The sequence below is a fragment of the Calonectris borealis genome, chromosome 3, assembly GCF_964195595.1.
Source record: "Calonectris borealis chromosome 3, bCalBor7.hap1.2, whole genome shotgun sequence".
Lineage (NCBI taxonomy): Eukaryota > Metazoa > Chordata > Aves > Procellariiformes > Procellariidae > Calonectris > Calonectris borealis.
In genome coordinates this window covers 123596823-123624735 of record NC_134314.1, presented here as the reverse complement: position 1 = coordinate 123624735, position 27913 = coordinate 123596823, and the positions used below count along the sequence as shown (strand labels likewise).

Sequence of the window (27913 nt, the reverse complement as noted above, 5' to 3'; positions counted from 1 at the left end):
CTGCCCGGCAGCCTGCATTTGAGCCCCAGATGCATTTTACACCTTCGGGAATGTAGTGCTTGGCCCAGAGTTACTACAGTGAAACCCTCAATCCAGGTATGCTTCTTCCAAGCATTTTTTTCACTCATGAGAGAAGGAAGCAATTCATTAACGTACAGGTTTGTTTTAAAGAGTTTAAGGAATCTTCACAAGTCACAACCTCTATTATTAATTGGAAAATCAGTATTAAAAAAAATACTATTTTGTTAATTACACAGATGAGCCATCTACACACTGAGAAAATGAAAACTAACTACAAGAAGATCATAAATACAAAATTTATATGGAATTTCAGTAAAAATACCCATAGTATAAATTTGCAAACTTTCATATAAAAGACAATCCTGTAAAACATTTCCATGAAGAAAGCCCACATAACAAGTGTTGCCCAGCACGGGTGCAGCACATACAGAGTATTCCAAGACGCGCATACAAGTTTCACACAAATCTTGAGACAGGAGTTCTGAAAGGCTGTATATATTTCTATTTCTTTAAAAAGTAACTCACTGGATTTTTTGAATGACTTGCTTTTAAGCATTGACGTTCAGATCCATCAAGGATGGGTTTTCAGAGTGGCACACATCCCATTTGAAATTTCAATTGGTTCTCAAAAATCTTAAGTCATTTTTGACATACAGCTCTAGTTTACAAGCCTTACAGCCCTATCCTTAATCAAAACATTTTGAACACTGTTAGCATCAGCTTCTCCAAGAATATTTTGTCTACACTGAGATTGCGAGAACAAGTTCCATTTTTTAAAATTAATCATAACAGAGGACAGAGATAACAGAACACTCAGATTGCACAAAAGGTCGATAATGACTTTTTTTTGGAAACAGACCAAGTTTAATACTATTGTAATAGTCTAATTAGTACTATACTTGTATGATTCAATTAAAATGCGTTTTAGTGGAAAAAACCCTAATTCTGGAAGGTAACATCACACTCTTACTGCATAGTCTTTCTGTTAAACACAAATTTAGCCTTTACAGTGCTTGCTACTTATCGTTTGCCAGACAAACATTAGTCAAAGTTGAGTATCTTCAGTATCACGCTACAGTATTTTTCCTACGTTCAACTAAGTTGGAGATATCAATGGTTGCATAGCACCTGTTCTTCTAAGAAGTCTTAATCACAATTTAGTGATCTTTGTAATCACATACTCCAATACATGTCAAATATAGTCAAACCCAAATTAGCATTAATATTCCCTACTTTATTCATGAAAACACAGGAGCAATGACATACGTATTATGTTCAAGAAACCTTAGAAGCCTAAAATTGCTCATTTCCAGATTCACAAGACAGATCTATGAAGAGATGAACTGCTGTCACTTGCTGCCTGCTTACTTAATTGCTCATCAGAGAGTGATCTTGCAGTTAGATCTATTATGATGGAAAACACTTAATATCTTCATTTTAAATAATCCAAACTTAAGTGACGTGCAAAACCAGAGGAAATGTAAGCAGACTTCAGAGAATCACCGCACACAGGAGCTTCTGATCTTTCTCACAGCATCTCATAAACCACGTATCTTGTAGGACAATGTCATTTGTGGTTTGTGTTTTTGTTTGTCTTTTAAATTCAAAGACACCATAATGAAATCAAACTCTTGTGAGAACACCTTATTTGTCTAAACATTCAAAAAGCCCAAATACCTCATCCTGAGCACTGAAAAGAGGTACACTTGACTTTTTAAGACTTCATATTCCTAACAGCATACAACAAAGCCAGTCTGAGGTATAAGGATGTTTGGTATCTTTTAAAGTTAAAACCTCTCTAAACAGCTAAAGATGATTTTAGATGACTGGCTCCACGTTATTACAAAAGGGAAGAGAAATTGCATCAAAATTCAACATTGACATGCTCCCTCCTACACACTGAGTATCACAGGACCCTATACAGTATAAAATATTCTCTTTGGAACATAACCAAAGTCATCGTTGCCCTCAATCTGTGCTGGATACAGTCCCACATATTTTTAGTGTCTGGCAGTTTTGGATCCATGACTGAGGGGATATGCCTATTCTTATCTTATGAAAGTTAATGTAACTGAATATACACACCGACTCCTGCTTGTCGCATGAAATACAGTTAAAGTCTTGTTTTCATTTTAGACTTTTATAAGCTCCTGATGCACAGAGATAATGAAAAAAGCAAATACATCATGGAAACAACAAATCTGTACTCTGAGCTTTTAGGTGCACAGTTCTTCCCTCCAGACTAGAGCGGCCACAAAGTTTTCTTAATTTTTTCAAATAAAAGCTTAGCTTGAGTTTGGTGTTGGTTTTTTGGGAGGGTTTTGTTTGGTTGTTGTTGTTTGTTGTTTTTTTTTTTTTTAAAAAAGCTGCTATGTACCTCAACTGCTACCCAGTTCTGCTGTCTGCAAGCTTCTACAATTGCTCAGTTACATGGGACAACGCCCAAATAACACAAGACAAACTGTTCTCGTTATAGTGCAATGTATATATATATTATCAACTGTATGTTTTCACGTATGTGAAAGCATATTTACATGTGTCCACTATATGAAATTCAAGCTCCAGACTGAGAATGTTCCTTAAGAAAATTCATATTCAATATATGCAGTGTAATTGTTCTTTGCATAGCTGTACCAGACAAATGTAACAGACAAATGCAACGTTTTTACCATATAATTCCAAGACACAATATGCAACGGGACACAGACAGGAAAAGTTAAGCTTTCTTAGTAAATATGCTCTTTATGAGCATTTAAAGAAAAAAAAACACAAAACAACTTTCAACACAAATTGGCCCTATTAATCTCAGTCTCAAAGGAAACCAGCATTTTGCACTTGCAACTTATCTCTTCTAATGAGAGATGATTTCATCTCTGATAACTCTTTATTCTTGAAGAACAAGATGAAATTCATGCAGGTTAGCAAGATTTATGCAATATATATATTAAAAAAAAATCAAGATTAAGACATATCTTATGCACACGATCACACATCAACAAAATAGGAACATACAGGATCTCACTGTAGGTATTCCTTATAAAAAAAAAAAGCCTTATATATTAACCAAGTCAGAGGAGGGAAATACTGACATCTTTAATGACTCAAGTCTTCTAATCACACCTAATGCTGTCTACCCGGCAAGCCATTTTCACTTTACAGTTTAATAGACACACGTTTATCTTGATATAAGTAGCAAAACCAAAAGCTTCTCCCCACTACCCACCCATGCCCCTCTCTTTTCCTAACGTGGCGATTCCGGTGACAAAAAGTAGAAAAGCCAAAGGCAAAACCTTCAGTGCCTCTTCAGTTAATATTACTAAAGCAGCTTGAGTTCTGCCAAAAGAGTTGGGAAATGGGAGAACTGCACTGCATATGACAAGCTTGTATTGGCAAGAAATATACAACTTACTCACTGCAAAGTGAATACTTCTTGCTACAATCTCCTGAAAGAAGGAAAAAAAAAAAAGTCATGCTTTGGCAAAAATCCCCCCTGACCAAAATAATTTCCTTTAAACCTTGTAAAAGTTCAAACATACTTTAAACAGTTAGCTGCCACTTTCTCGGCCTAAGGTTTTCAATTACTCAAACTCCTTGGGTCAAAAAACTCAGCTGACAAGCTTGAGCTGTGCAGCATGCCTCCGAATTACCAAAAACCGAAAAATCTGGGGGCGTACTGTATGATAAACTTTAAAAACACACATTAATAAAAACAAAAGAAAAAGGTGCTTCAGTTGAAAGTGATAAAAATAAGCCCATCATACACAACATTTTTAATAGAAGACTAGTAAGGTGCCTTCTTTCACTACTGTATCACTTACCTGGTGCTTCTGTGGCATTTGGAAACAATAAACATTCAGACAGAAAAGTCACAGTCCTGCCAAGCTACTCTAAAGAGTTAAAAGTCCTGATCTTCCTCAAGTCAGTACTTACAAAGGAACACAAGCATAGATGACCATTTTATAGCCGGTGAACTGAGAATGTCACACCCCTTTTCTCTTAGAAGACTTCGAACAGATAAGATATACTTATTTTGATTGTCATGGCTAAAGTTATACAATACACAGCATGTGTGCTTATAAAACAAACCCAATGAGCAAGTATTAGCTTAAAAAAAGAGAAGCCTGCTGACAGAGCAGAGGTTTTACGTAAACACAAATGACAAATCAAGTGTAAGCTTCAGCTTCAGACCCGGGGTCTGATACTTCTTTGGTCCGAGTGTACAAAATACATCACCGAAACAACTATAGTCCATTATCAGCCACCTGACTTTTACGCTGTCTTACTGAGCTTTCAGTCTCTGAATCAGCTAAAGGTTGTTCACTTAAGTCTTCTATTTCTTCTTCCCCCGATTCTTTTCCAAGTGCTAAATCCTCCTCTGAGTCATCAGCACTTGAATTTGCTGCATCTTCTCCATCTGAGACATCTTTTACATCTGCAGTCTCTTCCGCATCATCTGCGGAAAGCTCTGCAGCCTCCTCTGGTTCTTCTAATGCTGCATTCTCCACATTATCCTTTGTAATTGCTTCTTCTAAACGAAAGAAGAGTTTCAAATACTGAAGTTAGGCTGAAGCTCAGAACAATGTCTTTTAAAGTTACATCACCATTCTGAAATATTCATGAACATTATTATTGAAAACTTGTACAGGACTGTATTTTCCTTATTTTTCAATTATTTCAAATAAATCTTCAGTAGTATTTGTCCTCCATTTTCATTTGTTTTTCTTGCACATCAGGCACAGATAGCTTTAATTTTGTTCCACCAAGTTACAAACGAAAGACAGATCAGTTTTACTTTGCTTTTGAAGAGGTATCATTATCCAACAAATCGGTGGGAAAGCAATAAGATACTGGTAAGCTCTGTCAGGTAACAGCTGCTGTTGAGTCAACCAGCCAACTGGATAGCATACTGCACAAGTATGCATGGGTGCGTTTTTCATTTGAGAGTGATGAACATCTAAGATTTTGAAAATGGTAATTTTGCACACTTGTGAATTCTAGATTTGGCTAAAGTCTTGTTGGCAAGTGTCACAGATGCATCATCATTTTCACCGCAAACCAATACACACAAATGTACAATTAAAAAAAAAGAATCAATTACACTTAAGTTTTGACTCCACTTAATAGCACAAATGTACTAAAAGGTGTTCTGGAGCTTAACACACATCTGGTGCTGACAAGAGACTATTTCGTTTGCAAGTTTTTGCTTCCCACGTTCATAGGGAGCAGAATACTATTCAGAAGCCCTCCCACTAAGGATCAGAAAGATGTATGTTTTCTTCTTTTATGTGACGGAGATGCAACACCTTTCCCCGTCCCCCACCTGCAGTCGCTAGATTCATTTGATTCCCTCTATCTCCTCCTTTTCCCAACCACAAATTACACAGAGAATTTTACAGGTTCAGAATGTTGCATCTCCTAATGCAATATAGAGAGTGCATATTAGGATGTGGAAGCGTCCTGCCAAAGCAAATCCCTTTCTATATTTAAGCAACAGGTCTAGAGAATGTGCACTTGCATAAAATACACCCCAGTATCTTTCTTCAAGACTTCTTCATTTTGAATGCACTTAGCCCTTCACAGTTATGGAAGCTAGAACAAATTACTGGTTTGGTGGGTTTTTTTTGGTCTGCTTTGCTATCCTCCAGGTGGATGCTTTGACATCGATATTTTAGAGCCCAACATATCAATCCTTGTCAGTGTGACTAAAATGAATACCTGGGTTATTGGTTCACATCTAACTTCTTGATATTGGTTCAAATCTAAGTTCTCCCTCCTACAAGTGTACATTTAAACCTACAGTATCTCACCCACTTAAGAGTTCTTACCAGGTGTTTCAGCTCTGTATCTTGACTTGGATGGGCAAAGGCAGTCTGAAATCAAAACCAGTATCTGTGTAAAGGAAAAAAAGGCATTTATTAGCAAACCATCCCAGCAGCCCCTGCACTACTAAGTATTTTCCTACTCATCCTTTTTAGACAGACATAAAATAAAATTTAGAAAATTGTATTATCTTGCTCGGAGATAAGAGCTGTCCTAAAGAGCTAAATAAAAACACTGAAAAGAAAAACACTGTGTTCTCAGTGTATATCAACCAACATTCCCTGCCTTCTACTCCAAATATTCTGCCTCCTACTTCCCTAAATTTATTCAGTATTGAAATGGCTTGCATCTTAAGAAGAGAGGCCCAGAACACAATCGAGGAATTTTTATTTATTTAAAACTTATGAAACCTTCTTAGTCAAGATTTTCTATATTTTGGGACGTTACTCAATTCCTACCCCTGACTCCCCAATACTCGATGTGTACTTCCACCTTTTGTGCTTGATTTTGTCTTTTAGGGGTTTTTGTTGTTATTTAAAGCAGCCTAGTGTAGAACATATACAACCAAAATGCAAGGAGGGTATTTATGTCTCATTGTCATATGCTAAGAATAATGCAAAGGAAAGAGACAGATGATACCATGTTAAAGTAGTACATTTCAATCATTGAAAAGCTGAGAGATTAACTTTGTATTTTTTCAGCTTTTTCAGGTTTGTTTTTTTTAGTGAAGGAAGAAGGGAAGTGTTTTTAAATCATCATATTCATTTGCTCCTAGTTACGCTAACTTCATCTGCAGCCATTTGGTGATTAAAATCTACCATGTAGAAAAACGCAGCTGTTTAAATTGTACAATGAAAGACATTTGCTCATATATACCAACTCTGTACACATATTATGTATAAAAATGTGTTTTCGCCTAAATACACACACACTGCTTTGAAATCGCTTCCCTCTACTACTGAGAAACATACTCATGCAATTTTTCTTTATTTCACTAACACTAATATTTGAGGTGAAGGGCAGAGATCCAAGTGCCAGAAACAACCTTTACACTTCCTACATGGAATAGCGATTATAGCAGCTAGTTAAACCAGTTATCAGTGTAACTGTTTTAAACTGTCTTTGCAGTTGTAGAACACGCTTGTGGACCAAGCAACTAGTCTGAAAGAACTTCTGTTCCCATCTCTATCTCCTTTTCCAGCTCAGTTTCTCATTTGATATTGATATTGGAGAGGTCATAGAGCCACACCATTCAAATATTCTGAGAGGAAATAATCCCAGCTCCACAGGTAAAGCAACTTCGAACTGTTTCCACTGATGAAACAACACAGGGCTCAGGATATGGTCCTTAACATTCACACATATAGCTAACAGGTTTGTTTCAATAACCTTCCTGATGTTTTGGAGATTGATACATGAATGCACCCGTTCTGGTTAGTAACAAGAGAGGTCAGATTTTTCAATTACTAATAAGAACTCAAAGCAAAAGATCACAGGGGAGAAAGAAGTGAAGTCAGATTTTACTAAAACCAAGTTGTAACCACAAAACTATGCCCTGGAATAAAGCAAATCAATTAAACCCCCAAATCTTCAAAGCCTTTCAAAAAATATTTTCATCCTTTCATTTTAAGTAACAGTGCAGCAGCATACTTGCATTGCTAACTCCCACAAATACAATCCCACTCTGGCTAATAAAAATCTCTCCACAAAGCCTGTGTTTTTAGAAAGTTGGAGTCTTTACACAATTCTGACCACACGCATTCAAGCCTCAAGTACAAAAGTCTTAGATACAAAAGGCCAATGTAAAAATCACTTGTTTAGTGGATGGACTAAACAAGTCTAAATCAAACCATCAATTTCATAAAAAGGTTAACGTATTTGAGTGAACCAGTCTTAACCTTTACCAGAAGTAGGTAATAACACTAGAGAGTGGATCTGTAGTACTGAATACTTAGGAATTTTAATAGAAGAGAATAGAATAGAATAGGCTATTTCAGTTGGAAGGTACCTACAACGATCATCTAGTCCAACTGCCTGATCCATTCAGGGCTGACCAAGCTAAAGCATGTTATTAAGGGCATTGTCCAAATGCCTCTTAAACACTGCCAGGCTTGGGGCATCGACCACCTCTCTAGGAAGCCTGTTCCAGTGTTTGACCACCCTCTCGGTAAAGAAATACTTCCTAATGTCCATTCTAAACCTCCCCTGGCACAGCTCTGAACCATTCCCACACATCCTATCGCTGGATACCAGGGAGAAGAGATACATCATTAAAATAAGGTACTTCAGTATACCTTATCAGTGAAGTTCATTACTTTTTTTCACAAGTTAATGCAAAGAAAAGGTTCTAGGTAATTGAGAAAAAGAAAGTAATATGCTTTCTTACCAAACCCAGGAACAGGCCAATCAATAAGGTAGCCAAGATGAAGATTGCATAAGAAATCCAAACATGAATTCCAAGAGTGCCAGTGAGGTAGCTATGAATTTGCTGGAAATGAGAAGAAGATACTTAACTTCATACCTAACACCACTTATGATTTATACTGCCATCACCATTACATAAATTGATACCTAATTAAGACCTTTCATTTAAGAGTATTTATACTAAAGTCTTCCCTCCCAAGCCCTAGTCATTCTTAAAAGTCATACTATAATTCTTTTGATACCATTAAATCTTGTTTTTCTTTACTGAGTTGTTCACATTAAAAGGCTTTTTTTAAGCAAAGAATGCACAATTCCTTCTGCCTAATGTACTCAGCATTAGAGATGCCATGCGTGATCTTACTGTGGATAAATGTATGAGGAAGGCGCAGAGCATACAGGAAAGTATCACAACATTCTTGATCCTTATATTCTGTAAGAAGGTGGCGCTGCTGGAGATAGACTATTGGGCTACGATGAATCTATAGCATGACCCTGTACATCTGTTCTTATGGCCTCTATTGTAGGAAGGAGACCATACAGTAAGCATCCCCAATACGAAGCTGAATATTTAAAAAAGGTAACTTAGAACTTAAACATTTCAGAACCAAAAAAGCAACCAAGTCAGGTTAAAAGCAAGTGTCCTTTTATAGCCACTTCACAAGCACATCACCAAGTGAAAAAAAAAGTAACCTTATACAGAGCTTTATCCCCATAATTACATCAGGGAAGCAGAGTGGTAGATACTTAAAGTTGCACAAGATCCAAATACATACTTAAATTTAGGGATTCATTCATTCACTAAAATTGGGCCATTTAGTTCTTACTCAAGCTCTTTAGCTCTTAAAAGGAGCCACCCATTCTAAGCAGATACTGAGTAAGTGATTTCACTTACAAATTTAAAGAGAATAATCGAAATACATTAAGATTTCTTTGAAACTGAAGTCTGTTATTCAAACCTACAAAATCAATTGACTGAACCAAGCATCACATAGAGTCAGCTAGTCTGGTAGGAAGTAAATTATGACATTAGATCTCTTCCAAGAGTATATCCATTAGAAAACAAACCACAGTCAAGATTTACAAAAGTTAAAATATTGAAATTCCAGGGTCTTTTTTTTTTTTATGTCAGAACAGCTTCCAACATTTATTAAGGCATATGCAAGGACAGCACAGCAAGGAGAGCGAGGAAATGTACAGCTGAAATATTAATCAAAGCGGAAAGCAAATTAGAGACGTTTTCTTCCCAGAGCATTTAATCGTTCAGGAAGGAAACTAGACAGAGACAACATCATTACACAGCAACCATGGCAGAGAAATGCCAGAAGGCTATAAAAAGTTAATACTATCCAGTGAAAGAAAGAATCAAACACAGCTTGCACAGGAAACGTAAGAACTGAAAGTTTTGTTTGATTCTAGGTTCATTAGATGCTTACTGGAAGTGATACGAACTCTGTTCAAACTACTACAAACTCTGTTCGAACTCTGTTCAAACTACTACATTTATTTTTTGTAGCACATTACAATATTAAGACCTTTTGTTACAATCAAATACAGTCTCTCAACCTTGGTTACACTTGAAGATTTTAAGAAAGAGTATGTTTCCTGACCAAAATTGGAAAGGTCTGAAAATTCTCAGAATCTGTGTGCTACAGGAAAAACTTCGATAGCTCCCAAATGAAAGTGTCTTGAAATATTTTTAAGCTCAAAGCATACTTCAGTGTATGCTAAGCATTTCTCCTCTATTTCTGATAATTACTCTACTGTCCAAATTTGTCGTGTTCCTATGCAAATGGCGCTGACAGTTTGAAATCCAGATGCAGAAATTCTTACTAAAGAATAAAACCATTACCCTCTCTTCTATACAATACACTAGATGCAAATAACTGCAGAAGAGCATAATATACCATTCTTAAAATGAATCTGGATATAATCTTTAGGAGTAGTATTAAATGAGAGAACCTGGTAGATACTAAATGTATTCCTGATGTTTACAACCATTTTTGCAGCAACTCTCAAAAAAACTACTTTATCATGTTAGCACACTTTGATAGAACATTTTAACCATACCAAGATAATAAGAACAGTAAGTATTTTCAGTAATTGATGATAATCTTTAAAATGAAATGGCCATTTTTGGCACAGTCTATTAGTACTACAAAATTCATAGTGCAAAGATACTATATACCCAATATACAGTAAATGTAAGGAAAGTCTAACTCTCATAAAAGGATAATAAAAATATTCAGTTAGGTTTTGACTTCTCAACAGAATATTATTCTAAGCATAAAGAGGACCTACGGAAAACACTACCGTGTAGTTACTTACCCTGATCCATCCAGAGAGGTGAAATAGTCCTGCCATGCCATGCATCCTAGAAAACAAAGAAAAGGAAGGAACAGGTTCTAAGGCAGATAGGAGCTGAGATACACAGCAAACTGCCCAGAAACCAGAAAAAGATTCTATCTATGGACTTTCAATGCCATTCAGCCCCTAGTAATTGTCAGAAGGAGGTTACTGCAAATAAATATATTTTCTCTGTATTATGTTCATTTAAGCCAGCTCAATGCGAAGCATTGAAACAGTGACTTGAAAGATGACATTTGAGCATAATCAAGAAATACCAATTCCACAGCTTAACCTTGTGCAGCCGTAACCACCTTCTCCTCAACTCACAGCAGCATGCAGCCCTGTAGCTCCTCTCCCCATTACTAAATATGCTATAGCTCTTCCTCATTCTCGGGTGAAAAACAAGGACACCTGGATCTTTGACACGAATTTACACATAATAGCTTTAGCCAGAATGAAATGCAGGGCATTCACATCTCTGGTTCATCTTTTACATCATGCAAGCATTCTACGCTATTTCAAAGCAAATCCAACACTATGATAAGAAATTCTGATATACTGTATAAGCACTACACTGTTTCCTATTCCAAGGGAGGACGCAAGACTTCCTTGTAAACAAACAAGAAATCCTTAAAGATAAAGGCTGCCTGCCCCAAGTAGCCAGAAGTCAAAGTAAAAATCTACAGAAACAATCATTTGATTCCAGTACTCAGCAGATATTGAAACTGACACTTACATAATGCTCAGTGGCTGTATTTTTTTCTTTATATATTTTTCAAAGATGCTATAAACAAGCCTTAGTAGGCATGAACAAAAGCAAGTGCAGAAAATAAACTGCTTTTAAAGGTGAGAAACTGGAAAGCAGGCTGTCAATACAGATTGTTTCTGCAAAGCCTATATGTCTAGGGAATAAAGGCCTTTTATCTCTAAGCTGTCAACATAGCACCCTTAATGAATAATGAGCTATAAAGCATGTTTGTTGTTAATAAAAACAAAGTGTTACATTATAGAAGATGGAGACTTCCATCCTGCTACAGGCTCCACAGCTTCCCATTTTCTCTCTAAAACATAAACTTTAAGATCTTCCAATGTCCGTGAGCCTCGGTATCTGCGAAATACTCCATCATTTGCACTAAAAACCAAAAATACGCATTAACACAGATAACCCTTAAACTGTATCTATGGTAAAAAACAAAAACCAAAAAACCCATGTACATTATAGATTTTACTTGATCAGAAAGCTGAACACCTAAGCAGCACGTAATCCATTATGGAAGGTCTCAGTTTTTAAACAGCATGAGCTTTTGCCATTTATTAAAAAATGCTATTTTTCTTAAATAAAAATTCACTCACACTACAGCAAATACAAAGCACATGAGGTTAACAACCAAATCATTTTTTAGACACAACTCAGAATTAAAAGTGTGCATATATATATATGTGTGTGTATATATATACGCGCATGATTCACAATACCATGACATAATAAAGGTTTCAGTATTTAAAGGATAACATCTTTTTATTTGAGAAAAGATAGAGCAAACATCCTTCCTGATCTGTTTTTAATAGTACTGATAACACGGGAACTTAGTAAAATCAGTTAAACTAAAGAAAAGCCTCAGATGAGGACTTTATCAATACAATCAAAGCTCTAAACAATAACCTGAACTGAAATAAAAAGTTAGTATTCCTTCATTTTTACCTGCATTTCAGAGTTACAGTTTAAAACAAGTGACAAGTAGGAATTAACAGCTACATATCGGTACTGAGTCAACAGATGAAGATTTCTAGCAGTAAGAGAAGCAGTACAACAACCAGTGGAAAATTTCTGTACTGTTTTACATGTGACCTATGCAGTCAATTATTCCAATGAGGAATTTTAGTGACACTTATGTAAGGTCAAGTGTGTCTGCTCACATACGGTCAGGTTTCTAGAAGCCAATACTGCAAACTTGCACCAATTTTTACAAATGCTATTAAAAGTTTTTTCCAGACTGAAAAAGCATCACTTTTATCTAGGTACAAAACTGTTTGTAGGAGAACCTTCCACCATAAGTTAAAAATACATACTTTATGTTCATTAAGTGTACTGAGCTCCTGAGAAACGTTTTAGAGATCGACAAAAGTGAAACAAGCCAGTTGTTCATTACATCTCCTATCCCACTGTTCAAACAGGACAGGAAAAAAGAATATGTACTGAAACAGACAACTGTTTCTAGTATGACACACTTACTGGTAAATTGTAGGAAGTGTTGTGACAAAGAAACGACCACTCAAGCCTAGAAAGGGAAGGAAAAAACCACATCAAACGGTTAAGTAACACTGAAATTTCTCAGCATTCTGACTTACCTATAAATACCTACAGATCTGTATTTGTAGACTAGAAAGCAGCAGACTGCATAGCTTTTACCACTGTTTTGTAAATATAGGTTTACAGTTTGTCTTCAGAAATGCTACAAACAGTAATAGATACTAAACACTGTTGACAAATTAGGGAGAAATGCTTACCATGAAGAATGTTTACTACAAGGTAATTTTTCTACATGGATTTCAGTATTTGCACACAGCTGAAGTTTTTGACCAGATCAGCAGTGTCCAACCAACAGAAAGGAGAGTCACATAAATGCACCCATATTCCAGGATGCTGTGTGCTTGTTTCTGTGCGTAGTCTCATCCAGACAACCTTTGTTTCATCTAGGAAGTTGGGCCGCTAACAACAATAGCAATGACAACAATGGCTTACAAACTCTGGCCCCGGATTTTAATTCATCCTCTAGCTGATTTTAAATGATTTAGAGCTACACATTTCAGATCGCAGGTACTTCAAGTCATTAAATAAATTAATCTTTGTATTTGCTTCTTCCAAATAATCCACATACACTGCACAACCAGTCTGTTCTTATATCGTGTAGGAAGGCTCAATCTCTTCATATATATGACTGTAGCAAGACAACGTTTTAGATATTTCTAGGTTCTTATCCTTCCTTCCCATACATCATTCCTCTCCAGGTAAATACAAATGATATGCCAACAGATTGATAATGAAGCTAGGACATCTCAGCATTCAATTCTGTAAAATATTGCAAGTTTAAGCCATGAGAATAATTTTTAACATCATCTAGAAGGGTGGGTCATGTCAGTTTTTTGAGCATCAGACATAAGACAGAAGAAAGGACACAAAAAGTTTCAAGCAGGGCTTCAAGAGGCTGACTGGAACCGATCCCCACACTGAAAGTGGGTGTATCACTGACTGGCAAATACATAGTAATCTTTTTACAAGTATCACTCTAGACAGTGACAACATAATGCAACTCATAGGACAGAGAAATTATCCAAATCATCTTGTGGGGGAGATGATGTTTGAAGTTCTTTGGCCTTCCACTCAGTACTGCTACAGAGTAATGGGTGCAAGTGCTTCCAGCTTCACCGCTGTGTTAGGTACACCGTTGGAGACCTCCCAGTGTATGGCTTAATTGCAGAAGAGTCAGCTGTGATGCATAAAGCTCCCAAACATCTCATAAACAGGTTGTCTGTACAACTCAAATAGCTAAGTCGTCAAGTGAAGACATCACTCTCTCCCCTCTGCTTCCAAATCTGAGGAAAAGTCAGAGCTACTTGACGCTACCACCTCCTGGCAATTACAATAATCTGCAAGTGAGAGGAAGAACTCACCTTAGTATTTAGTAATATTAACTATTCAACACATCCAACTTAAAGACTGCAGACATGAAAAACATGAGACTAATGCAGTCTATTTTGGAAAAAAAAAATACAGCAGACTTCAGAGATCATCAACCCCTAGATAAGCAGTCTAACTCCATTAATAAGGGCTACACTCCTCTAGCTAGCAATTACCAGTCACATAACGTACCACTAAGAAGAGTACAAATGAGTTATTTAACTTTGCCTTTTATAAAGTTCTGTGAAAATCTTTTGGGAAACTAAATCCTTATTTGGCCTTCAATAAAGCAAACATCTTTTGGCACCAGGAAGTTAGGCATGGAAAAGTATTGTACCAACAGAGTTTCTGCCTTTAGAGACAAAGATGACACATACTGAACTAAGCCAGGTATTTTTAAAAGTTTCAGTAGTAATGTTTTTCCTAGTGTGAATGCCCCTATGGAATAGGCAAAAAAGGGTTGTGGGTTTTTTTGTTGTTTGGGGTTTTTTTTTTGAAGATGTTTAAATCAAACTAAGTGCAAACATCTTTAAACTTCCAAAAAGGAAGTCGTCTTCATTTCAATTTTTCAGCTTTCTGCCTTTATTGCTTTAAGAGGTAGGGTGGTGGAATACTTTATAAAAAAGCTAAAAGCTGCGCCAGCACAGGGAGATATAAAGTAAACAAAAACACAAGTGTAACAGTAGAATTAATCAAGCAGAAAGCACAGCTGCACAAGAAAAACTAGGTGGAGAGCCATAAAGAACATAATAAGCTTAAGAGCAGAGAAAGTCATGGGAACACTGAAAGACTCCTGAGGTTCTTACAAATGCTAGTCAGGCAAACAGAAAACAAAATAGCTAGCTTAAATCTCTCTTACCAGTAGCCTATCCTAAAGCAAGTACCAACGGTCTCAGAATAAACAATGAAATCTATAGAAGATAAAATCTGTTGCCAAAATGCATCTAAGCATCCCCAAAACTTTAGTTAGAGGTTTGTTGCTTATCTAAGGCACCTCCTTAGAACAGTAAAACCAGATGTGAGCCAGCTACAAAGAGCTAAGAATAGATAGTAAATTGTTTTGGTGCATGTTTAATACAAACTTGAACTGACTAATGGTTTAACTTGAAACACAGTTTAGCATCTGTCTTTGTTTGCAAATCAAAAACCGACATACATCCATTATGAAGTCAACAGCTAATCAAGAATAGGAAAAAACCTTCAGTATTTGCACACGCACACACGCACCAAAATACACAGAGAATATAGACGCCATCTAAAAACACAGCTGCTTTCATGAAACAACTCCTCAAAGAAGATTACAGAAGATCCAGGAAGTCTTGTTTTAAATCACAGGTAAATGTTGTGATTGGGAGCTTAAGAAAGGCACCACAAATATACAGAACTTTGAGATCCAGAAGCATCTCCATTACGTGCTCCTGAAATACTGGATGTTTCAATAGAAAAGATGAGGAAAGAATAAGCACTTTAAGACTAAGTACATCAAGTGACTGAAACATGCTGTAAAATCATTAAGGCTCTGGTGGATTTATTCTTTGGGCATCTGCTGTAATTAAGCACCACGAATGGCTACTTTCTTCTGCAGGTTTTAGAAGTGCAATTTTACGCAACTCTGCACTCATCTAGTGGCTTTCCCCTAATTTAACGCATTTTGACTACTTTCAATTTGATGAAAGGGTTACATAACCAAAGCTAATTAAGGTACCATTGTGCAAGCAAGAACAGGAGATAGAGCACTTAAGCACACCAACCGAGAAGCTGAAGCATAAGCCTATAGTAAAAATACCTCGGTAACTTTGGAAAGCTTCCAAAGGAGCTCATATACCTTCAAAATTACATCAGCACCAAAGGTCAAATATGTAATAAATCTTTGTTTTCCAGTCTGAGTGTTCATTAGTTTTAGAAGTGGCTACAGTTTTCATGCTTTATGCCGAACTGCATATTGTAGGTATATTACTCGTGCTTTGGTGTAAACTCATCATTTTGGATCAGTCCTTTGACTTGCAGAAGTCAAATATCCTCAGAGGTCAAGACTCTCAGCCACATTAGAAATTCAAATATTTAAGGAACTTCTGGGTAAAAGTCACATCTAAGGTCTTAAGAATCTGGCATCACTCAGCAGTCAGAAAAATTTAGACCAAAGGAAAGTATCAAGTACCTGTCCCCTTCAGGTCCCAACACTGCCATTCAAGTTTTTTACCAGGAAGAATAATTCCTTCGAGATCTCAAGCATTTTATTTTTACAGCCTCACTTCTGAAAGTGCATTAAGTTATAATGATATCCAAATGCCACAATCAAGATTGAAATCCTTTTATTTGAACACTGCGTAAGCAAAAGAATCCCTGTCTAATCAGGAGAAAATAACAGGATAGGATTATAATGGATCCCCATTTGCAGCCTTAACTCCAGAGTAACCGTTACTTTGTTAAAGTGAAGAAGCTGCCTTTAAGTTTACATCTATGAAAAAAATGTTAATATTCAAACTCACCTGTTTAATAAACTCTTAATGATTAGTATATGCACTAAAGGAGAGCCCCATATTGGCAGCTTTTTGCCGTAAGAGTTTTTGTATAGTTCTAAACTTAACAAAACATTAACCTACACGAGGTCTAGAACAGCTGGCATTTTCTTGTGAACTTAAATTGCTGTATCCGAGACCGGAGTTTAAGTAATTTCCCTGCTGTTAATTTGGTAAAACTAACTTGTTCGGCATGTTTTCAACTAATAAAATGAACACATTTTCCACACACTTTATAAGGCAAAAAAAAAAATCAGCAAAGCTTGGCCTTTTTATTCTAGTAACATCTCTGCCTAACTCTGTCAGTCTTTTGATACTGCTGATAAAATCTTTTATCCCCTCAAAGCCAAAACAAGCATGAAGCATTCCCAAGAGATGCAGAGGTTTAAACAACATTGGTACTGCTTACACAAACACACATTCAAAACCTTGAAGGGAGTCACTAAAGGAATAAATAAGATTGTATTCATGCTTCTGTGGATAGTTAGGAAACCCTTTTTGTAAACACATTTGCATATGTCCATCCCCAACAGAAAACAACAATAACATCTGTACTTTAAAGCACTACTACAATTAAACAAGACAATAAACAAGCACCATCATGGAAACAGTTAAGAACTTATTAAAGCAGGCTCACACTGTGGTAATGCTACCACACCCTGAAACTCTCGGTAACTGGAGGCTACAGAACTGGATTCTTCTGCAGACAGTTTGGAGGAGAGAGGAATGAGATAGGGAACAGCTTTCAGTGAAGTAGATTAAAATAGAGAATAAGCCCCTTTTAATACAGTATTAAGCCAGATCACTCCCCCAATTCTTTAATCCTTCAAATTGAATTTATAAACTGAGGCTCACAGACATGAACTATGGAGAAACAAAATGTGGGTAATATTATTTTGATTTAGAAACCTCTTTTCTGACTTGGCTGGTATCCCAAGTACTCCAGTAAAATAAAGCACATTCCCAATATAAGTACCACTTAGCATCTGAATAATTCCTTTTATTAAAACAGTCTATTTCATACTATACCTGGTTCTTGAGTGACATCCACCTTTCCCACAGTGATATCTAGATGTTCGCTTTCCTTTGCAAAACTCTCCCATGTCAATTCAATCTGTTGACAAGCTGGACACCAAGGAGCATAGCTAAAGGGGGAAGACAGGTTAAATATTTTAATACTCTTACGCTTATAGACATTCAAAATTACTTACTGTACAGGGAAAATACAAACATCAAACACAAAGGAAAAAACCTACAGTTTTTCTTAATCAAGTCTACTGAGTAAGACAATCAAGTAGTTTTTTATCAATCCCTACGTTCCTCCTCCCATTATTAAAACAAAAACAAATCTCCACAGATTTGAGGAATTCATATCCAAACCCCTCACCACTTGTGATTTATTCTATTTACATACGAAATAAATCCATTTCCATGGCAGCTATCTGAATTATTGAAGCCAGGCTGTCCTCTGAAGCGGTATCCTTCAACATAACATTTTGTATTGATTTCCCACACCTCAGAACTTCTGAAAGTTAAATTCGCCTTAGCCCACCACTCAATACATCAAAGCACGCCCTTTTTGATAGCACTCTTTAGAGATTTAAAAAGAGTGCACATCGAATTCCTACTGCTTATACTGATTGTCTTTCTCAAGTCTTGTTTTTTCCCAGGATTAATTTCAGCAAAATAAGAAAGCATGTTTCAAGGGCTGAGTTTTCTGTACTACCAACTGGAATAATCAAACCAAGTTTGCAGTTGTTATTGGTAATATCAACACGGAGACAGAACAGCTAATAGGAAAGGATAATATCAGATAACATTTAATGCTGATAAAACCTCATTTGCCATCTTTATGTATTTTACCCTAACTTGGTTGACAAAGTCTGCGTCAAACTTGTGCAGCTTGCAATGGTCTGTCATATACACAGTTAAGGTAATACAAAACAGCTAGGTATAGCATGTAACTGAGACATGGCAATTGCCTATACACAGACTTATCCTTTTACAAATGAAAAGAGACCCTTACACGGTTTAACCTAATTTATTGGGGGGGAAGGTGGCAATGTATATATGGAGGTTTCTGATAGCAAAAGTAGTGGGTCTAGAGACACGCTACTTCTCACAGTACTCCATATATGCTACCACGCTCCTTATCCATTGTTAACAACAAAAACAAATTTCTTCATGGGCAGAGTCCGATATCCTTAACAGCCCACATAACCACTACACTCTAACTGGGAACGTCTACAAGGAACTCCCTTACTCCTTCAGTTTGTCTGCCAGCACTGCTATCTGACCTAAAGAGTGGCACTTACTATTCTCTGGCTGTCTTCGGATCAGGAATGCTTCCCTTCTTAGTGGCTGCAGCCAGAGATCTCCCCAGCCACCCACAGATATTTCATGTAAATGAGATTGAACCTGAAACAGGTAATTTCTCACAGAAGAGGTAGAATCAAGTTTACTCTGAGTGCTTCATGGCAGTTTTGAAGCCTAAGTATTTTAAAAAAGGAAATCTTGACATTTGGAAGTTAAAAGGATACAATTTAAAAATACGTGCTGTATTTAAGTGTACCAGAAATTTATGATTCTAGGTATGAAAGCCAATACCTTGGTTTTTTGAATCAACATCATTCTGTGCGAGAGCATCTGAAAAAAAGTACATAAATCTTACCCCGCCAAGAATCAGCCCCTCCGTATCTTAAAACGGTGCTGGAAACAAGCTCACATGCAGTGCTGTTTTCCATTGTGCTGCTGGCCTATAAAGGGCTTTTAATAATAGTTTGACAGATACTGTACTTTACAAACAGTATTATTTTATTCCAGTAGCTTGCCTGGTAAGTAAGAAACTGCATACATCCATCAGATAACGCTGCTGATGTTGCTCTAAAATTAAAGACAGAAGTTGGAATGTTTTCTAAATCCAGCTTCTCTAGATGTGTCAAACTCATGCCATGAGATTTTCAAGATTAATACACTCTTTAGCCTGTTAAAGTACTATCTAATCTTGAAAGAGAAATTTGGGCCCTATCAACATTTATGTTTACATTTGACATTCATGAACATTTCTTCTAAATTAAATTAAGTGGAATATTCAATACAGATGGCTAATATTCATATGATTATAAATATTTTCTTTAGCTCAAAGCAGCATTAAAATCCATCCATATCACAGTTTGGTAGTGACATAACATAACAATGAACTTGACAAAAAGCCTTAGTTGTTGGCTTCCTAGTTTTAATTACCAATATTGATTGTGGCATGGCAACAGTCACATACAATGCTACAAGATCCAGCCACTCAGACTGAACATTGGCACAGACAATCATGATTAAAATATTCACTTTACATTCCTGAAATTACATGTCCAATTTTTGCCAGCCAGAAAACACCCTGTCCCCACATATACAAGAGAGAACCTGCAACAGACATCAGATTTTTGGAAGAGTTATCACTGCTGTTTACTTCAACATTCTCACTTTTCTGAAGCTTTAATGTCTGCATTTGTTATGCAGCATTTGAAGCACTAAGGAATTCAGGAGTGCCTCCTGGACATTCTGTTGCCAAAGCTTTATTAATAGTGTCTTCCTCTCAGTCTTAAAATACCTCCCCTTACACTCTCTCTTTCGGTAAGATGCAGAAGAGTAAAATACTTCACACTTAGGTCACCTTCATCAAAAGTTTCAAAAAACTTTTTGCACCCTGAAGAACTGAAGCTTAAGGAGGTACTTCATTTCAATGTAGGCTTCTAATCAATCCTTTAGAACTGTGGCTGATTCATATTTCTACACGAGTCACGGTACAACTACTATTCTTATATTTCCCAGAAAAAATTGTAGGAGCAGGAAAGCAGATCCATCTGTGTGCTGTGAAACCAGTCTTCATTACTTTTCATCAAGTCACAAGATGCAAGACCAGGTCACTTACAAAAGCAGATGTAACCAAATTTCTTCTGCCATACTCCGCAGACAGACCAGAAAATAATTAGCACCTCGTCAACACCATGAAATTTAGGGTTATTACTCCTCAAGCTTCTCCCTTTGCACAAGGGGGTACCTTTAGCTATCAACTTGTTGTTTGCACTGTGCCCTATGCCCTACAAGTGTGCCAGGAAAACCAGCACTCAGGTTTTTCCGATTTAAAATCAAAGTCCATTAGAATTTAAACCAAGACATGGGCACTTGGTTAAGGAAAGAAAGTTTTCAGTAGCCCATTAGACATTAAAAAGCAATTTACTGACCTCCACCATTTAAAAACCAGATTGAAAACACCACATACCCATAAATTACACATTGCCAAGTTATTCACTGCAAGCAGGTATCGCACATTTCTCAACATACCCCTCATTTGTGGCCTTACCAGACCTCTTACATAGCACAAAGTTTTACAGTTGAAATATCCTCAGGCACTGTCTACCCTCCATAAATAAGGGAGCTAACATCTGTCTACTGGTCAGGTCCATTGCAAGAACAATTGACTTAAGTGGATTAAAATCACTGTTTCAAAGTAGCCAGATGTTTTCCAGTTCCTACTCCGATCTGTCGCAATACCTGAAGCTTTTTCAGACTGCATAAAGAAAGCAATCCAAAAGCAAAATTTTTAAGCTCTTAAAAAGTCAAAAGCAAAGTCTGTGTCTCTCTCTGATCTAAAGCATAAAAGACCAAGCCTTGACTTTCAAATACGAGCAACTTCACTGACGGTTGCAATACAAAAAAAAAAAAAAACACCCCAAAAAAACCTTAAGTTAAAACCAGTTTGAGCAAACGTGCCATTCAGTCATATCACTACAGAGTTGATCAGTAAACACAGAATGATTTTAGTAAGATTTACTGATACACAGTTTCCAACTCCAAGCCACTAATCTCTCTTCTCGTAACTGCTTTGCTAGGGAATTCACCAATTCACTCATTTTCAAATGAATGTAACTGACTCCTTTAATCTGCCTTTTCACTACCATTATCGGTAACTATCAGTGTTCAACAGACGTAACCTTGAATACATTCTACACTTGCTCTCATGGTAACTTCATGGAGTTGCAAGAATCTAGGAAAAACAGCTTACGGATATAGGCACGAGAGGATTTGCTGAAGAGAAAACAGCAAAATAGGTGAGATGAAAGTTTCCCCGCTTAGTCCCCTTTTTCTTGATTCAAGACACACAACTTTTATAAAAGGTACTGCTCACAATAAACCAAGCTATTTGCTGGATTTCAGATTGTGAATACTATTAAAATTAGAGGTGCAAATGTTGAGACAGTACCTAGTAGAATAGTAAAAACAATATCAGAATGAAATAATTATTACTTTTATTCTTTTAAGTAGTTTTGCCTTATTGCTACAGAGTTTATAAACATACAAAAAAAAAAAAAAAGACAGTGCCCGACATCTCTGGGTGTTATCTTAAGACTACGATTTGATTTGTTCTTGTTCCTAAATACAAATAGGTCTTGAGGCAGAACAGGCATTGTCGTAATTTCAACAAAAGATAAGCTTCAGAAAGTCAACCAGATGGTTTTAGTCTACTTTTCAAGTGAGCAGGTGTAGCCAAAGATACCAAAGTTAGTCCCTGTAATCTACCAATTCCTGTATCACAATAGTACAGGCTCTGGAAGGTGACAAGAAGTTTCCTCCAGTGTGCCAAAAACCCTCCAAAACAGACAAGACCTCCCAACCCAAAACTAGTTGCTCCACAACAGTTAAACAAGTTGGGGGGTTTTTTGTTTGGTTTTTTTGTTTGTTTGGGTTGGGTTTTTTTGTTTTTACAAACTGCTGAAGCCTAGCGCTCTCAAAGAACAAAGGAGGTTTCTTCCCTGGATTCTCCTGCCAAGCTTCACTCGAATGCCTTAAATCACAGACAGGCCTGCTGAAGTGACAACACACCGAGGCACTGTTCTGGGGAATTTGTTTCAGGGTGCCAGCTCAACCTTACGAATTCCCATTCTGCTGTATCTGCTTCAGTAACCTGACATGCATATCTTTTCCAATAATACCTGAATAAAGGGGAAAAGTAACTGCATACCTTTGTGGTGTGATAGACTAGAAGCCAAACAAATTGTATTCTCTAAGATAACATCTCAAGTGCTACTTTCCACTTTTTCTACAGCTCAGTAACAAAATGCATTTTAAACTTCCAAGAACAAGATGAAAAGCAAAGCAGGGTATAACATAATTACTCAGCTCTCTAGTTTCAAAAACATGAGTTCTATCTGCTAATAAAAAAAAAAAAGACCCCAACAACTTTCCATTCACAGAAATTTTTTTTTTTTTAAGATGGAGAACTGATTTTTAAAATGTAAAGCCAATCAATCACTGAAAAATGATGTGAAATCTTCTAGAACTTGAGCAGATTAACTTCCATCATTCTAGATGTTTTTGTCCCCTTTTATAATAGTAAAGCATCTGCTGCCAAGCATATTTCAGTTTCACATTTTATCAGTTTCTGTTCAGCCAATGCATGGCACAGTAATCAGCCGCATGTTTGGTTACTCAATAACAGTCCATAGATAATTTGGTCACTTCCCCTGAAGTCAGTCAGGAGGGCTGCAGAAGTTTCAGAACCAAAACAGAGTTTTGGTAACTTGATTTTCATTCCTCCCCGCTTTTGCTGTTTTGTTTTTTTTTTGTGATTTTTTGTTTGGTTGGTTTTTTGTTTGTTTTTTGGTTGGGTTTTTTTTTTTGAAGAATAGGACAAAGAAGAGCCTGGATACTAACAAATCAAGAGGAAGTAAGAGACTATACTCTCATAAGTGACAGAAAATTCCGAATCTTATTGAACTCTCAATCTAAGTTACAGTCATTGCTAAACAACTTATTGAATTCTTCAGGAGTTTATTTACACAAAGTGTTTCAAGCCAACTGTTTAAAAGCATTAAACCATGTAAATACCAAAACATTCAGCTAGATTTTTAGCACACTCCCTTGAAACTACAGACAAAAGTCCTTGTGGGAGGACTGAACCCTTGCGATAATCTGGCCTACTATATAGCAGGACAATGTTTAACAATAAATGATAATGAGAAAATAAAGTATGGGTCTATGCTATAAGTATGATAAGCTAGCCTTGAAAATATGACTATTACTTACACTATTCTACCAATTTTCATCTGGCTAGAATTAAAATAGAAAATTAAGACATTCTTTTTTAGGTACACACAGCACTAAGTCTGCGCTGAAACAAACAGGACCAAAACATTTAACATCCTGTGTGGGAACTAAACTACAGATTTTCCCAATGGGCAAGTTCTTGAAGTACTGCAGGTACAACAAGAACATATCAAATAGTTTCATTTGTAACCAGAGGCATAAAGACAACAAGTTTATTTTGGGGGGGGGGGTTTGTGTGTGTGTGTGTTTGGTTTAATCTACTTCAAAAAGAAGAGGATGTTAAATTAAGATCAATCAAGCTTGGAACAAGCTATGTTTACAGACCAGAAATTAGTTTTCTATATCCCTAATAGACACAATATTAAAAATAAAGACCAAAAAAATTCCTCATATTAACAAATCATTATCTTGCAGCTACAGACTAGAAATAAGTCAATAAGGAAATCTTTTATAACAGTTCATTCCAGCATCACATTTGCAGCACTTCAGCGAGGATTTGTGTGCTGCGATACTAACAGTAAGCAAGAAGTGTTGTAATGTCTTTCAGACACACAAAGTTATCCAGAACATTTTTATCAATGAAATACAGCAGTGCTTCCAGTGCCTGCAATTTTGCCAGCTATGAATAACCAAATATTTACAAAAAGTCAGCCAAATACACACACTTCAGCTAGGAAGGATGAGGGAAGGAAAATCCTATTTCCACTACAAATCCCACACGTAAGTAATTTCTGACGTAAGTTTCCCTATTTGCGCACCTGAGAACAACAAAAAAGCAGCAGCATACAGTAATTCACCTACACTACTTTCACAAATAGAAAAAATGACATTAAACAGAAGTAGTAGAATCTGTTCCTACCAGGGTAGAATGCTTCAAACTAATAACCTAGAGCAGGTGACCAAAAGAAATATTTTTTTCATAGAGATCCTATAACAACATTTGCATTAAAAAAAAAAAAAAAGTACTGCTTGGAAAACAAAAGTCATATAAACAAACAGGAGGTTCTTTGAGCAAATGAGGTTTTGATGAATGATATCGCAGTCTTGCCAGAAGATCTACCACACAGCATGGAAAGAATCAATGAACTGACATGCAGGACTCCTGTTCAGATCACCAACTCGAAACCAGATAAAAATCAGTGGAAACCAAAATCCATCAGCATGAAAACAGCTGAGAGAATCATAAGAAATCAATACTAGACCTCAAACTCCTGCTTAGACAGAATGAAGAACCTCTAACTCTCGCTAATTCAAGAACAGCAGCTTGAGTTAGCATCTTCAAGAAAGACAAAGGTTCCTTCCCACTTAGGAGAAAAGCAGAAAGCACTAGAAATGTAGCAGAGAAAGCAGCACAGAGAACCAAGGATCTTTCACACATCAAACAATGTACATAAAATAAAGTCTAATTTAAGCAATGTAACATGTACGATATTCAGCTAGCACTAAAGCTAACTTTGCCACCACTGCTACTGTCAGCTACCTGTCACTCCAAACCACAGCCCAATGTTTCAAGTGCAGTAAAGACTCACAAAGCATTTTAACTGTTCGCTATCCCAACCATTTCAGATTTCAGTCAGTTCCTCGATTCCTTCTTCCTCAGGGGCATGCACCAGTAGTTACTTAAATATTTTCTCTTAGAAATAAAAACTTTGAGTCACCGTAAACAACCTTTTTCCTCTGTAAGATTCATGAACTCATGTATGAGTAGGTAACTTTCATACAATAGCTTCCACATAGGACTAGCATGTCAGAAGTAGAAAAAAAAAAAATTAAAAATAAATTTGTTTTTTCCCCACACCAAGATCATCTCTTCCCCCACCTTTTAGAACACAATAAATGACAAGGGAAAAAAAGAGACTCAAAATCAAACCCAAATCCTTAGTCACAACAGTGGGCATCCCTGGGTCTCTCAATCAGCTGTTTCAGGATTTTTCCCATCTATTCACTGATTAACACCAGGTGTCCAGTAGGATCCTGAGCAGTAAAGCCCTAGGGGAAGTGATAGTCTCTCCCCCTAATAAGAGGCTGCAGATAACTCAAATTCAATACTAAAACAAAACTTAAAGCAGCTGGGTAAGTATTTATGAGGGAGCATGAGTTCAGATGTTGATGGGCAACCTAGTCTGTTTCACAGGCTACCCAGTCCGTTTCAAACTGTTCAAACTCAAGCACTTCCACACAGGAGTAGCACACATATCACAATAAAATCCTATTTCATAGCTGCAGAGCACACAGATATCACGTGAGCAGACAGCCTATTTAAACTACTCTTTTTTTTATTAACTGCTCTCGTAAAAAAACCCTCGAGTTCCTTTTCCCCCTTCTAAATACAAGCAGGTGAGCTAGCCTCCAGGCACAAAATGTCATGTGCATTTCAAGAACAGTATCATGTCACAAGTGAAGCCATGACACCACTACAGTGAGTTAGAAGCACTTAAAACCCTCGCCGGCAATAGGCAAACTTCTCTAGCTGTCACCAGGATAAAGCAACAGCAGCACTGAAAAGTTAATGAAATCTGATGCGTCTTCCTTGAACAACAAGAACAACTCTTGAGCAAGGCGGCTGAAGTGAGGGTGTAACGGGGTATTACGTAACACCACTTTGGAAGCCTACTCCTGCTAAATATTACCTACCAAATTCAGCCTTCCTAGCTTGCACAGAATCCAGTGAAAGTCCCAAACGGGTGAGCAGTGCAAGGTGCAGTGCCTGACACTGTTCCCCAGCAGGTAGTTGTCTCCAATAAGACCGCTGAAATGTAATCAATGACACTACGGCTTACTGAAACGTGCCCAGTTTAACCTTGGGGCACTCGGGCGCTCTGTGGCCGCACAAGACCAGAACCTGAAGGACAGCTACCTTTATCAGATCATCTCAAAGTGAGCGTGTGTCTGCAGGCCAAGGGCCGACAACGCTTGGTGCAAGAGGGGATCACGAGCATTAGGTGTCCCTGCGTGGACGCGGCCCGGCCGCTTCCTCCCTTGCCCCCCCCCTCCCCGGGCCAGCCATTGCAGGGCCGGGGAAGGTGCGCGGCTGCTCCCACACGTCCCTTCGCAGGGTGGGAAGGCCGGCACCGCCCGGCCCTTCTTCCCCCCCGCACCGGGGCAGGCGTTACCGGCCATGCCCGCTCCCCCAGGGCAGGCGCCGAGTTGAAGCCGGCCGCCCCGCAGAGGGAAGCCCCCCCCTCAGGCCGCCCCCCTCCCCGGCACGGTGCCTCTGAGGCGAGCGGGAAAGCGGCCGTTACTCACAACTCCAACATCCACTGGCCCTGCAACACCAGGCTCCAGTTGGAGCCGCCCAACACTTGCACGCGACTCCGCAGCTCGCCAGGGCTGCCCGCCCGGGAGGAGACGGCGGCGGCGGGACCCAGCACCGCCGCCAGGAGCAGCGCGGCCGCAGCGCAAAGGAACCGCCGCCCGCCCCAGCGGCCCGCCGCCATGTTCAACCCGCCCGCCCCAGGAAGTGAGGGCGCGAGCGGCCGCCGCGGGGGCGGGGCCTGCGCGGGCGCGGGGCCTGCGCGGGCGCGAGGGAGCGCGCGACGCGGCCGTTAGGCAGGAGCCGTTAAGCGCGAGCCGTCAGGCGCCTCCTGAGGCGGGCTGTGCTGCCGCCGGCGGCGACTCTCCCTCCCCTCACGGGGAAAAGCCCCGTTGTCACAGGCCCGGGGGGTGTCTCAAGCCCGAGCTCCAGCTCCAAGCAGGGCCACAGGGCAGGTGCTCCAGCCCCACCATCGCGGTGGCTTCGCTGCTCTCGATCAGGTTTATGAGTCTTTCTTATATTGGGGCGCCCATAACGGGATGCTGTATTCAAGGTGCCATGTTGTGAGTGCTGAATAAAAAGCGATCATCACTTCACTGGGATGTTGTTAGCCACCAGCTCTGTCTGGCTGCACTACGGGATCATCTTTAATAAGTGTCCACTAGGGCCCCGAGGGACTGTCTGCCTCAGGCAGGCAGCCTCTCTATTCCAATGTGGTGTTTAGTCCATCCCAGACACAGGACTTTGTGT

General features: G+C 38.2%; 1 protein-coding gene across 2 annotated transcripts; it reads right to left on the bottom strand.

Annotated features, from left to right (window-relative positions):
- Positions 1–303: 303 nt before the first annotated feature.
- On the bottom strand, positions 304–27357 carry TMX4 (thioredoxin related transmembrane protein 4). Of its 2 annotated transcripts, XM_075147730.1 has the most exons (8): positions 27157–27357; positions 17839–17954; positions 12845–12890; positions 11615–11743; positions 10591–10636; positions 8228–8329; positions 5847–5910; positions 304–4549 (listed from the first exon to the last, which is right to left on the bottom strand). In XM_075147730.1, the coding sequence occupies exons 1-8, from the start codon at positions 27345–27347 to the stop codon at positions 4263–4265; spliced, it is 981 nt and encodes a 326-aa protein (XP_075003831.1). In that variant the 5' UTR covers positions 27348–27357; the 3' UTR covers positions 304–4262. The 2 variants fall into 2 exon arrangements, with proteins under 2 accessions (XP_075003831.1, XP_075003832.1); XM_075147731.1 differs by lacking the exon at positions 11615–11743.
- Between the last annotated feature and the right edge of the window lie 556 nt (positions 27358–27913).

Excerpts from the sequence above, each read along its gene's own strand:
- TMX4 (XM_075147730.1), bottom strand. The coding sequence starts at position 27,347 with ATGGCGGCGGGCCGCTGGGGCGGGCGGCGGTTCCTTTGCGCTGCGGCC. Across the intron at positions 10,637-11,614 it reads AAGTCTCCATCTTCTATAAT|GATGCATGGCATGGCAGGAC; the intron begins GTAACACTTTGT and ends TTTGTTTTCTAG. Across the intron at positions 5,911-8,227 it reads TTGGCCTGTTCCTGGGTTTG|ATACTGGTTTTGATTTCAGA; the intron begins GTAAGAAAGCAT and ends TCCTTTACACAG.